The sequence below is a fragment of the Chaetodon auriga genome, chromosome 10, assembly GCF_051107435.1.
Source record: "Chaetodon auriga isolate fChaAug3 chromosome 10, fChaAug3.hap1, whole genome shotgun sequence".
NCBI lineage: Eukaryota > Metazoa > Chordata > Actinopteri > Chaetodontiformes > Chaetodontidae > Chaetodon > Chaetodon auriga.
The window spans coordinates 1846881-1860158 of record NC_135083.1 but is presented as its reverse complement, the minus strand read 5'-3'; the positions used below and the strand labels follow the sequence as shown (position 1 = coordinate 1860158).

The 13278-nt window shown below is 45.1% G+C and overlaps 1 protein-coding gene across 1 annotated transcript; it reads right to left on the bottom strand.

The window, feature by feature from the left end:
- Positions 1–1058: 1058 nt before the first annotated feature.
- On the bottom strand, positions 1059–13071 carry commd7 (COMM domain containing 7). Its single transcript, XM_076741593.1, has 10 exons — positions 12895–13071; positions 11715–11768; positions 11330–11432; positions 10640–10696; positions 10431–10468; positions 10195–10285; positions 8444–8493; positions 8269–8317; positions 6563–6641; positions 1059–3211 (listed from the first exon to the last, which is right to left on the bottom strand). Exons 1-9 carry the CDS (start codon positions 12973–12975, stop codon positions 6565–6567), a joined length of 600 nt encoding a protein of 199 aa, XP_076597708.1. The 5' UTR covers positions 12976–13071; the 3' UTR covers positions 1059–3211; positions 6563–6564.
- Positions 13072–13278: the final 207 nt, after the last annotated feature.

The window sequence follows — 13278 nt, the reverse complement described above, 5'->3', positions numbered from 1 at the left end:
AGGTGGTGTCAGCTGACTTCACGGCTGGACATACAGTGTCAGCAGTGGGGATCAGGACAAAGGACTCTTTCCCACATTGTTCCACAAAGCTGCATGTGCATAGACTAAAAGACAATTATGGAGTTTTTAATCTGTTTTTAAGAGATGTTTGTGCCCCTGTGACGACGACAACTTCTAGCACTGACTCGGAGTCGTCTGCTACTTCTGCTTTATGACTTTAGCTTTAAAACATGTCCTGGCACAGTCCTGTTCACCACGAGGCAAAAATGTGCTCCTTGAGCCCAAAGTCGTGACCTCTGATGAACTTCACTGACGACAGGAGACATGTTGCTCCATCTTTCTCCTCCATCTGTGGTTTCATTTTCTACACCTGGACTGAACACACACACACACACACACACACACACCCAGATAGACACACAAGCATCATCGTTTTTAGGTAAGACCTTCAGGAAGGCCACTCATCTCAGGTGCGAAAGTAATTTAAGTATATATTATTATTAGAATTATTCTATAATACTTTATAGTAACTGTGCTGATCATGGGGACACTTTTACACTTTTACACACACACACACACACACACACACACACACACACACACACACACACACACACACACAGCGTACATCCACAACATGTTGTAATGTACATCCTGTCTGTTCTCAGCTTGGGGGCACAATGAGAGGAAAAGTGACAGCTGTGAGCTATGAGAGTTAGTTCCCATAAATTTCCTCTTCCCTGTGTAGGTCCAACGGTAAACGACACACACACACACACACACACACACACACACACACACACACACACACACACACACACTTTTCTCAGGCCACTGTTCATTTCTTTTCCAAACAGACTCTTTCCACATAAGGCCTGCGGTTTTTCCCCTCTGGGCAAACACAGACACACAGCATCTGTATGGACATAAGAGCACACGCGCACACGCACATACACACGTGCACACGCACACACACACAAGGTTGGAGGATTAAATGCTACCTGTGATATTCGACATGATTTTAAATCACTTTGACTTCAAATGACAGTGGACAGAGATTTCAGAGATTTACACTTTATTTTATTTATGAGTTTTTGCCACAGTGATGAGGGAACACCAGGAGAGCAACTGCTGACAGAAAAGACAGAGTTGGAAAGTTTAAGCTCGATTTTAGGGTAATTTATGCCTCACCACATCAAAGCTGAATCACACACAACAGTTAGCAGCCATGTGCAAATTAACATACTAATGAGGTGTCATTTATTTAACATGTCCGTGATTCACAAACTGTCAGAGTCAAACACAGCTGGGGGGGAGGCTGCTGTTAATGTAAAATCAACGCTGGATTCATCTCAACACGAGTGCTGTGTGTGGAGCCGCAGCCTCATGCAGCTCATGTTCGTGTCGTGAAAATACACTTTGGTCAAAAACGATTAAAAACTGAGGGAAAACCTGTCCTGTTTCGTTTGGTGACAGTGATTTATGGCTTTCACCCCCCACACTGAAGAAAGTTGCAGAAGAATGGCACAGAAAACATCAGTCGTGGAGAAGTTGTCAGAGCTAATTTGAGGTGTTGATGGTAATGAACATGTCAGACGTGTTACACCATACTGCTGACTGTCTGTCTGGCAGACTGAATGAAAAGGAGAAACATATGAAGAGCCTTCATTGTAGAAGAACCTTGTATTTTTCTAAGGAACAGAAACTCTGCCTGAGGTTCTTCAACGTTCTGCTTCACATCAGAGACACCTGCTGTCTTTTCAGGCTTGTCAGTTCTCATTTTAGGGTCACTGAAACCGAGGTACCACATTCTCAAATCATCCAACAAACAGATATAATATTTACCATGTTCTCCATCTACTGCATTAGCATGCTAGTGTTTCCTAATTAGCACAGAACACAAAGTACAGCTGAGGCTGATGGGACTGTCAGATGAAATTCTTGGACTCATGGTGGTGCTAGAGTTAAATTCAGGGGGGTTAACGAGGTTTTTTTACAAGTCTCTGTCAGGGGGACATGCATGCCAGTGCAAAACATCATGCAACTCCATCCAATTATTGTGACAGTTCACTGACAGCCACAACGGTCAACCTGCTGGTGATGCTGGAGGAAAAGGGGATCAATCACCAGGTCTGCCATGACGGCTGGACTGACATTTTAACTTGGCTAAAAAACCAGCAGGAACAGCAGATTAAAAACGGTTCAGCTGTATTTCTTGAAAAGTAAAAATTTCCCAACCTGAAGTTTCCCATCCAGTCTTATGTTTGAACAGGTGTCTCTAGGACAGGAGCAGTGTGGCTGTACTGTGCACAATAGTACTGTAAATTCACTATAATATTGTCAATTCACTGCTGACAATCTCTCTGCTTTCTTTCTTTTCCATCTGGAGAATCAAACCGGCAGCTCCTGACTGCTCTGAGTGAACTTATTCTGTTTCACAGGAGTTTTAATTCAGTGGCACTTCTGTCACATCAGCCTGAAAAGTGACAAACATGTAGAAAAAGGTCAAAAGACAAAGGCAGACCCAGAACAGAGCGAGGAGAAGCTTCGGCCACACTGAAAGACCTCACATCTGTTTGATTAGAAACTGGATTTCAGCAAAACAACTGAGAGTGGCGCCGAAGATCTTTACACTTTTCCTGTGTGGAAGAGGACGTGTGGCAACATGCTGGGGCACACGATGAGAGGAAGGAGAGGCAACAAGAGCAGAGAGAGGAGGAGGAGGAGGAGGAGGAGGAGGAGGAGGAGGAGAGGCCAAAGCAGAGGAGAAAGTGAAAGAATGTGAAGGTAAAAATGAGAGTTAGACAGATCAGAGGGGAAACCCTGCAGGAGGTGAGGGGGAGAGAAAAGAGGAGTTCAGTGACTTTCATCTGCTGAAAGCTTCATGAGTCCTGAAGAAAGTCAAAATGAGAAAGAAACTTCTGAGAAGAGGGATATCTGCGCAAAAAGAGGATGAAGAAGACAGTAAAGGTCTTTCTCTGAGGAGTCAAAGTTCATTTGAATGAGTAATATTTTACTGAAGCTCAGGAGTGAACTGACAGCAGTGAACCAAAAAAAACTGTCCACAGAAACCCAAATTTCTGCTGCAACAGACAACCTGACAGGAACAAAGCTGAAGAGAGGCGGAGGGTGCAGTGACATCCAGAAGAGGAAGGTGAGGAGGACAGGTGGAGGACACAGGAGGCAGGGGAGGGGTGAGCCTTGGTGGTCTCTGTTGAAGAAGAAGAACAACAAGCAGACGTGCTATGAGTGATCCCAAAGCCTCCAGGCGAACAGATTCTTGGCAGACACAAGTGGAAGAAATTAGACAGACGGGCCCATAATGGTTTGGTCGCTTTGTGTAAATCTGGAGCTCAGTTTCTGTGTAAGAACGCAAATATTCTTGAGGCATCGCGGAAACACGACATTAAATGTGCTGATCTGACTCTCGCTGTCTGTTTGGGAAACATACGACCACACGGGAGACAAAACTTTACATCCACGTGTCAGAGACGTGCAGGCCGGCGGCTCTGAGGTGGGATCGCAGTGTTCGGTTTAGGGTCATGTTCAGGAAGACGACATAATGCTGCGCTCGTTACGGCCGGATGAGGAAATGAGGAAACCATATGTTCAAGATACCACTGACAAAACAAACATGGACACCTGCAGTCGGCGAAGAGTTTAGTTTTTCCTTCCTAATGAGAAGCAGGATTACTGCAATGGAAAAATATAATAAAAACTGTAACTTTATGTTTCCTCTATAAGCCAGAACTCCTTGTTGCAAAGAAACTAATATTTTTAAAAGCATGCCGTCTTTTCGTGGTGTTAGCTGGACATCAGGTCCACATGGTCCAGAACTTAAGAGATCTGAAGAGAGAGTGGAAGAAGAGAGAGGAAACCCTGAAGCACAGAGACAAGAAGACAGTCAGCATTATAAATAAGGTTAATGACAGAGCTGCAGTTAGAGCGTGTTCAGACTGGGTCATTTTCGATGTTCCAACTTTAATGCAGCTCCTTTTAATGGGGACACAATTTTGTCTGGATTCTGAAGAGCCGACGGAGGGAAGGATGTGTTTCATACAGGCTACATATGGCAGGATTTCCTGAGGGGAGGAAGTCTGGGGTTACAGACGCCGACGATGATTCGACACCAGAGGGATTTATACGTCTGATCACGCTCACGATTAAGATGAACTGCGTGTTTGAGGAAAAACAAAGCGGGTTGGAACAACGTGAAAGACAGATAGAAACATCACTCAAGACTCAATAAAGACCATTCAGGAATAAGATGAACAGCTTCAGGCTGAGAGAGGAAAACTGTATGTGGTATCTAAGGAGGAGGAGGAGGAGGAGGAGGCAGCTCCTCTTCAAATACAGTGCTGTGTGCATAACCAGTGGGAAAGGACATGAGGGAAAATATTAACAAAATGAACTACGTTTTGTCTGTGTCACATCGTATCACATGTATGTGAAATACTTCCTGGTTCCTTTATATAAAACCAACATCAGCATGTTAGCGTGTGCAGTTTTACATTGTCTTGTATTTCTTTATATCCTTCCTGAACATTTCTTGTCTTTAATGCGCTCTCTGCAGAGCTGCAGAGTTTTGAATGATCTGTTGTTTTTTTGTTTTTTTTTAGCACATCTGCGTTACATTAATTGAGTCATCTTGAAATAAAGGCATGAAGCATCTTTTTGATCTTAAATGGTCGTACTTGAACGAGGTTTTGTCACTTGGTTGATGTGAGACTTGACGCTTAGATCTGAATCCAGGAGAACACCGAGATTTGTGATGTCAGATTTAATCCAGGGAGTTAATTTCCCCAGATTATTTAACATCTCTCTTATTTTAGGGCTGAGTCAGATTTCAGTTTTGTGCTCTAATTATACGACATTATTGCTCATCATTATGCTCTCATGCACTATGCAGTTTAAGGCTGTCCTTAAAATAGCTCAGAGGTACAAATTATGGGAGCAGGGAACAAGAATATACACTCAGCAGCCAGTTTATTAGGTACGGCAAGATAAAGCTAATGCAGTCTAACACATCAGTCCTGTGATAAATCCTCCACACACGTCAAAAGCAATACCATTACAGTTGCAACAGCTCATATCCTTTACAAATCCGTCCTTCTTCTACATCTGCAGTCTGATTAACCACCCTCTGAAAATGAATGATGAAAACACCCTGACTTATGTGGCAGGCTTGACAAATATCCCCTTTCGCCTTGTTTCCATCCATTCCACACACTTGTTCGGTCAAAAAGTTTGTTGACATTTACTTATTTGACATGAAAATGAAGTGCAATAAGAGAGAAAGATAACCTGTGAGGGAGGTGTGAAGAACTAGAGGGCAGACTGCCAAGAAATGGCAAAATGTGAGCGTACACCTGAGAGTCAGACAGTCAGACAGCCGCTGTGGGATCCACCTCGCTGTCATGGACGTGCAGAGAATATCCCAAAGGGCCAATAACTCTGAGGTAATTACTGTATATTACTGTACAGGAACAGAAGTGTTGAGGAATGACAAGGACTAGTAGACACATGTGCAACCAGAGCTGCTCACTGCTCTGAAACACGCCTGGAGCTTTATGGGTATCAGTGTGTGGTATTCACCGCCATCACGGCTTTCATCACCATTTTTTCTATCTTTCACCTATTACTAACGCTAATTAACATTTGGTCACTACTCTTTGTTCTGCAGAGCTCGTGGGTGGAAAACGTCAACAAGCTCTGTCATGCGTGTCTGCCTATGAGCTGTATCTACGTGTATTTATGCGCCATGGCTGCGATTCACCGCTTAATTCCCACAAAGGAACAGCAGGACTGAACTTGATCGAACAGGTCTGGCCGAGGTTAACTTTCTCTCTCCACGTGTTTGTTTTGGCTCAAAATGCCGAAATTCCCCCACAAGTTTCACTGAAGCTCCAGAAAAGGAGAAAGTGTTGACGAAACGTCTCCCTTCGCTCACATCTCGCTCCTCAGAAAACAGTCCTGCTGACGGCAGAGAGACGAACAGCAGTTATCCCGACAGCTGAAGGAACACCGCAGAGCGCCGCCGCAGAGCGCCGCCGCAGAGCGCCGCCGCGAGCTTTCACTCCTGTTTGTTAGCAGCTCTGCTTCGAAACGTCTGCCGGCGAATAAAATGTGTTTTTGTGCTTGGCTTCAATCGGTGGGGGGGCGTCAGCGCCACACACACACACACACACACACACACACACACACACACACACACACACACAAAATGACATAACACATACCACACACTGCCCTGCAGCTACAGCCTGACATGAACACACTCTCTCTGACGTGAACACACTCTCTCTGACGTGAACACACACATTCTGACGTGAACACACACACTCTGACGTGAACACACTCTCTCTGACGTGAACACACACATTCTGACGTGAACACACACACTCTGACGTGAACACACTCTCTCTGACGTGAACACACACATTCTGACGTGAACACACACACTCTGATGTGAACACACACACACTCTGACGTGAACACACTCTCTCTGACGTGAACACACACACTCTGACGTGAACACACACACTCTGACGTGAACACACACCCTCAGCTGAAACACTCCATGCTGGCCTTGGCTCTCTCCATCTCATGTAGGAAGTTGTAAAACTGAGGAAGCGTCAACTCTGGAAGAGAAGTTAGCAGATGAACAGACGGAGGATTACTCGTTTACACAGTAGAAATACATAAATATTTCAGTTTCACGGCTCCTTTTCACACTTTGGTGTAAAGAACAATATTTCAACCTGTGCTACTTCCTGTTTCACGACAGCTCTGAACCTTTCTTTGTCTGGGAGATCTGGTTCTGTCTACTAAAGCCGAGATCTGGATAACTTGTGTGAGCATCGGAATAGTTTAGATTTGGACATTTTCTTTCAAGACGTGAATCAGTTTGTGGCGCTCATCCTCGTTTTTCCAAAATTCTCCACAGCACGTCTCACACTGAAGCTGCGACTGCGAGCAGTAATAAGGCTCAGCTTAGCACACACGCCACGTTAGCATTAAAGAAACGAAGCATGTGTGACGTCACGCTGTCTGCCTGCACACACAGAGCACACTGATGTCAGTGGAAACGCTCCTGAAGTGTGTAAAGGCAAAAGTTTACTGTGTCACCACAGGATTTAATGAGCATCGTTTTCCAGCTGCAGGGGGCTGTGATGCCGCCTCACATCTGTCTGTGGTTTTTCCTTGAGAGTGACACATTTTCCAGCCGGAGGCGTCAGACTGCAGCTTGATCAGCTGTCACCACGTGGCACTCTGACGCTCTGACGCTCAGCAGATCATCATTCAAGGCGCTCAAAGTTCAGCGGATTAACAGTACGAAGCTTTATGGATGACAGACAGCATGACGACGTTCAGCGTGCTAAAATATACTGGAACCAAAGTCCAGTGAGGGACTTTGAGCTAACAGGTGACATTTCTTCTTGGAGTAACGAATCTTTAACCTGCATTACTTTGCATTACTTTGCAGTTTAAGCAGAAAAAAAGACGCCCTCACGCCGAGCTGCTCTCAGAAGTCTGTGTGTTCATATAAAACCCTGATTCCAGATCAGTCTGAAGTCATTTCCGATCACACTGCGTTCACTGACAGCAGCTTCATGTGTTCATCTCTTTCATCCAATCATGTGTTCACAAAGCGGTGAACCTCGCTCCATCCTTTCACATCCAATCATGATCCTCTCACCTGTTACCAATCAGCCTGTTTACCTGTGGAATGTTCCAGACAGGTGTTTTTGGAGCGTTCCACATCTTTCCCAGTCTGTGAAACGTGTTGAGCAAAAACATGAAATATTGACTTTTCAGGTCAGTTTATGTCAGAGAGGATCAGATCAGGTGATCTGCTTTCCTTCTGCTACCGGTGCGTTTAAATGTACATTTGTAAAGCGTTTCGGCTGAATGTGAAAGTGAATCACAGTCTTTGTGACGCTGGACATTCCTGCTGCTGATTATTCAAATCTTTCTGCTTGTGTTCAGCAGCACAGCAGCAGAACACAAACGTGAGAAAAGAAAACATTCGATGCAAATGTTTGAACAACCTCGATATGCTTGATAGCGCCTGCCACGAGTGCGTAACCGCTCAGAGGTGAACACCTCACCTACAGAACAAACGCATCTACCGCACGTCTTCCTCCAAACGCTCATCCGTGCCCTGTGCTCGTCTGGATGGGACGGCCTGACGTGCAGTCAGGCTGCAGCTTCTCGCCAAATCCAATCAATGACATGAAGATAATGAAAAAGTTTTGAGTCACTCACCCATGTAGACGTTCTCTGTGGAATTCCCCTTCCTGAGCACCAGCTTCAACTGCAGGAGGACGGAGGGTTGTGTTCAACAGAACTGTGTGTAACTCTGTGTGTGTGTGTGTGTGTGTGTGTGTGTGTGTGTGTGTGTGTGTGTGTGCACTGTGCAGGGTTCACACAGCTCTCATACCTGCAGAAAGATGTTGCCCACTTTCTGTACTTCACTGGTGCCGACAGTCACTGCGGGGGAAGGAAACACGTCGTGATGTTTAGATTCATACAAAATGACCCACAACAAACCCACCACCACCACCACCACCACCACCACCACCACCACCACCACCACCACAACAACAACAACAACAACAACAACAACAACAACAACAACAACAACAACAGCACAGCCTCGTTTCTTCAGCTTTTAGAGGTTTAATTCAGAGCACGGAGGGTCTCAAACTGCATGCGGCCTGGTTGAAATGTTCCCTCAAAGCAACTTTTGGTGCATTCAGTTCTGATCACATGCCAGAAAAGAACCAAATCCATATAATCTATGACATTCCTTCTTAAAGCTGCATTAACCTTTGTATATATATCTAACACAGTGGGTTCAGGGGTCAAGGGTTAACCGCAGCGTCCCCAGTTGGCCTTCAGCCTTTGCAGAGTTGTACTTCCTTTCCTCTTCCCTCTCCTTCATTTCCTGTCATCTCTCTCCTGCTGCCTGACATAAAATACACGTAAAGTACTCACCAAGAGTAATACTGACTGTGTGTGATGCAGTGGTGGAGTAAAAATTCAGATCCTTGAGTAAAAGCACTAATACCACCAAGTCCTGCACTGAAAACGTTATTGAAGTATGCAAGTAAACGTCAGGAAAACGTAGTTAAAGTACTAGTGAAGTAAAAGCACTGAGTGCAGTAAAGTGTCCCCTGACTGTTGTCCTCTTCTGTCTGAGCTCGTTTTAACTGCTCTGTGTTGGACTGAAGCTAATGATTCTTTTCATTCTGGATCAATCAGCTGATCATTTTCTCCATCCATCCATCGATCAATCGTTTGCTTTGGAAACATTGTGAAAATAGAGAGAAATATGGTCACAAAGAGCCCAAAGTGACACCTTCACCGTGTTTGTTTGGTCCAACCAACAGTCCAAAGCTCCACATGGTACCAAACACATTCAGATCACTGAGATCATTGAGAGGAAAAGCAGCCGATCAAACATGTGAGAACGACTCTTCTGTTACTGATTAACTGATTCAGCTGTACTTGTACAAATTGTTGGCTGATTTCATTTCTAATAAAACATTAGATTTTTTTAAACTCTTGACATGTTCTGTATGCAAACATCTTAATTCTAAAAGTAATCAGTGACTAAAGCTGTCAAATACATGAAGTACAGTAAACAGTACTGTTTGCTCTCGATGATGAATGTCTCCATCTGCTCTGAATTATTGATGATTGCTTCATCCAAAAATCCAAATCAGCCGATGGAGTGTGAAGATGTCTGAAGAGCCGGACTCAGCCGACTCTGTTCATCTGTCTGTCTTCATTCAGCTCCGTCTGAGACGCCTGAAGCTGTTTTGCATGTCAATAAGTGTCCGTCAAGGTGAGCTACAGCACAAACAAGCCCTCCCTGTCCCTCCTCTCTTAACTGAACCTCAGCGTCTTTAACCATCGGCTCTCCAACAGCTTAACATAATGCTAATCACCCGGCGGCCCAGCGTTAGCATGTCCATCCCCCGAGGGTCCCAGAAGTCATTAGGCTGTTTGGATGAACAATGAGGCTGATAGAGACCCGCCGGCTGCACACAGCTGAGGTCTTTCAATGAGAATAGGACATAAGTGATGCTAATGACCACGTTAGACTAGAGCCTCTGCCATCATGAATATGGACTCTGAGTCTGAGAGGAGAGTGAACACCCCCCCCCCCCAAATGTGACGCCTCACCTCCAAACTTCCACTCCATGTCCACCAGCTGGTTGACCATCAGCGTCTGTCCCACAGCCAGTCTGGACAGCGTTGCGTAGTGCCCCCCCCACTGCAAAGCGACACGAGATGACTTTACGACTTTACGTTTACGAATGTTTGCACCTTAAACGTCTCACTGTCGACCCCAAGCAGCATTTTCTGCTTTTGTGCTCATTGAGTGTGAAATATTTAAAAAGTAAGATCAGGAAAGTCACCTGCTGCGAGAAGTGAGCTGCTTTGTCTTCGTTTACTCCTGAAGAACCAACAGATAAAGCAGGTTTGGTTTCACACGTTCACGATAATGAGCAGACATGATGTGGGGGTCAGGTGCGACAGGTAAGGCGACAGCAGCCGGCAGCTTCACTTCGGCCCTGCTGTCACACCGACCTGCTGATAATCGATCGGGGAGGTGAAAGACGTGTACCTAAAGTCAGCAGGTCTTCTTTGATCTGCTCGGCCGTCAGGTTTTTCTTCAGGGCTCCTGAGGAGGAAAAAGAGTCATCGCCGTCAGCTTCTGTCACTGCTCTCGACAGCTTTCGAGCTGAGCGTCGTGGGAAAACTAAAAACCGGGAGTTTAGCTCGAACTGCTGGGAGGAAGAGGAAAAGTGCAGCTTTATACACGCTGTAAAACAGGGGGATCATTATCTCAAGGCTTCTGAGCTGGATGCAGACGGCAGAAAAAATCTGCAAAACATCAGCTGTAAACAAGATTCTGTCATCAGTTCGTCAGAGACCAATGAGGAGTTTTACTGGATCAGCTCGATTCCTCTCAGGACTTCACTTATTTCACCGCCGTCCTGAAGCAAATGGCCGTTTCTCTACCATTACAATTTCGATAATTAAAAATGAAGTGAGGCAAACGTGAAACACCATGAACATAATTGAAACTGTAGCAAATTTGTTGCACGAACGTGTTTATTCATCCTGTTTCAGTCGTAACAGAGAAAAGACGAAGGATGACTCAGAGTAAGAAGATTTGAGGACAGTTCTTTTTTTTTTAAATTGTAACAAATGTAAACAACAAACACAGTGTGTGTGTGTGTGTGTATGTGTGTGTGTGTGTGTGTGTGTGTGTGTGTGTGTGTGTGTGTGCGTGTGCGTGTGTGTTTCTCACCCTGTGGCACCAGGAGGACGCTCTTCATCAGGTTCCTCAGAGGGCCGGCGCTCATCCCATGTTCCCCTGCAAACTCACTGAGCTGCTGCATGAACCTCTCTGTCTACACACACACACACACACACACACACACACGCACACACACACACAAGGAAATGCATGCATTAATTTGCACACACACACAATAGGACAGGCAATGTTTTCACTCGGTTCAGTTATCAAGGCTAATCACTGAGTCCAAAGTCCATTAACATCAAAATTGTGTGTGTGCGTGCGTGTGTGTGTGTGTGTGTGTGCGTGTGTGTGTGTGTGTGTGTGTGTGTGTGTGTGTGTGTGTGTGTGTGCGTGTGTGTGTGTGTGTGTGTGTGTGTGTGTGTGTACTCACCTCTTTAGGCTCCAGTAAGAACTGGAACAGGATTTCAGTCAGACGATGAAACTGCTGAAAAACCAAAGTCTGTGTTAATGAAAAACGTCGGGCTGTGTTCGGTTTGCTGGAGGAAAACACACTTTGATGAGCTCCATGAAAAATGACCTTTGTCCGTCACAGAGTGTCACCGTTTGACAAAAATGGTGGTTTTCCTGAGAGTCGCTGTCTGCAGACAGAATTCACAAGCCAGCGGTTTCAGGCGTTCAGTGACGTCATCTAACGAGGCTGTTTGTGCGGTAAAAGGAGGAATTAAACCATGATGTAAACACCTGTTTCTGAACCACCTCCATCATCAGATTCTGTCCGGTTTACATCCATTCAGCGTATTTTAAAGTGTTTCAGCAGCTTGAAGTAAAACTTCCTTCACAAACTGCTGAAAAGCTGAAGATCACAGCTGAGCTGCGCAACTTCATCCTTCTGTTCTGTTTCATTACACTTCTGAAAATCTCCAAAGTGTTCGTATCAACGTCTTCTCATGGCAGATTCACATGTTTTTAAAGCCTGGAACAGACTGATCGACTGAAAGATGTCCTGCTGGGTATCTTTAAAATATAAATCCAGTGGATCCATATCAACATTTTCTTTATGTGAATCCAACTCATCTCACAAATATTAACACCTGGATTGGTCAGAATATTTGATGGCTTTTGAAAATTGGTCACAACAAACTGATGGCTGGCTGCAGATGAGGGAAAATATACTCAGTATGTACTTAAATATACATAAAATACTTCAAATTAGCTTCACTTCACTCAGTTCAGGTACAGGTGACGTTACCTGAGCTGCTGTGACTGCAGACTTCATTTAAGCTTCTTAGTAAAAAAGACTTTACAGTACATTTATGAACTGTTATGTTTGATCATCCATATCGTTGAAAGAAGACGCGCACGCGCGCGCACACATCTGCGGTCACATGATTCATTCGAGCTGCGACTGTCAACTGGTGTGTTTACGGACAGCTCGGGATAAAGGATGAAGTCCTCCAAATGAACCAACTCTCAGCCTGAGAAGCTGTGACAGGCGCTCAGAAAGCAGCTGGAAGCAGAATGAAAGCTCAGACACGAAGCGCGTTTAGCTGAACGGACGCCGTTTCCTTTAGCTCCAGAGGCATAACTCGGCTAACAGCTGCTGTTTTTACCTGCTCCGTCATTTTGTTCAGGTTCTGAAAGTCGCTGCTGACAGAATCCGGTAAAAGCTCTTTAGTGAAGTGGAGCTGCATCTTTATTATGAGCAGTTTCAGTCAAAACCCGTCGGAGCAGCTCGGCTCGGCTCGGCTCTGCTCAACTCAGCTGTGCGGTCCAGTTCCGGGTTCTTCGATGCGCATGCGCAGCACGCAGCCGTCTCTGTGCTGCTGCCATGAGGAACTTCAGAGCAAACAATGCAGAAATACAGATGTTTCTTCTAAAAATGTGCTCTAGACGGCAAACAATCAGCTACAACTGTAAACTTAGTGCTGGAGCATCAAAAGAAGGACCTTTAACAGAATAAATACTTTTTAAAAGCTGAAGGACATTCAGTTATA

What these genes read in the sequence shown, in the direction of transcription:
- commd7 (XM_076741593.1), bottom strand. Translation starts at nt 12,975, where the DNA reads ATGCAGCTCCACTTCACTAAAGAGCTTTTACCGGATTCTGTCAGCAGC. An exon ending in TCTTACTGGAGCCTAAAGAG is followed by an intron (nt 11,433 to 11,714) that starts GTGAGTACACAC and finishes GTGTGTGTGTAG; the next exon opens with ACAGAGAGGTTCATGCAGCA. An exon ending in CAGCTCACTTCTCGCAGCAG is followed by an intron (nt 10,286 to 10,430) that starts GTGACTTTCCTG and finishes GTCGCTTTGCAG; the next exon opens with TGGGGGGGGCACTACGCAAC.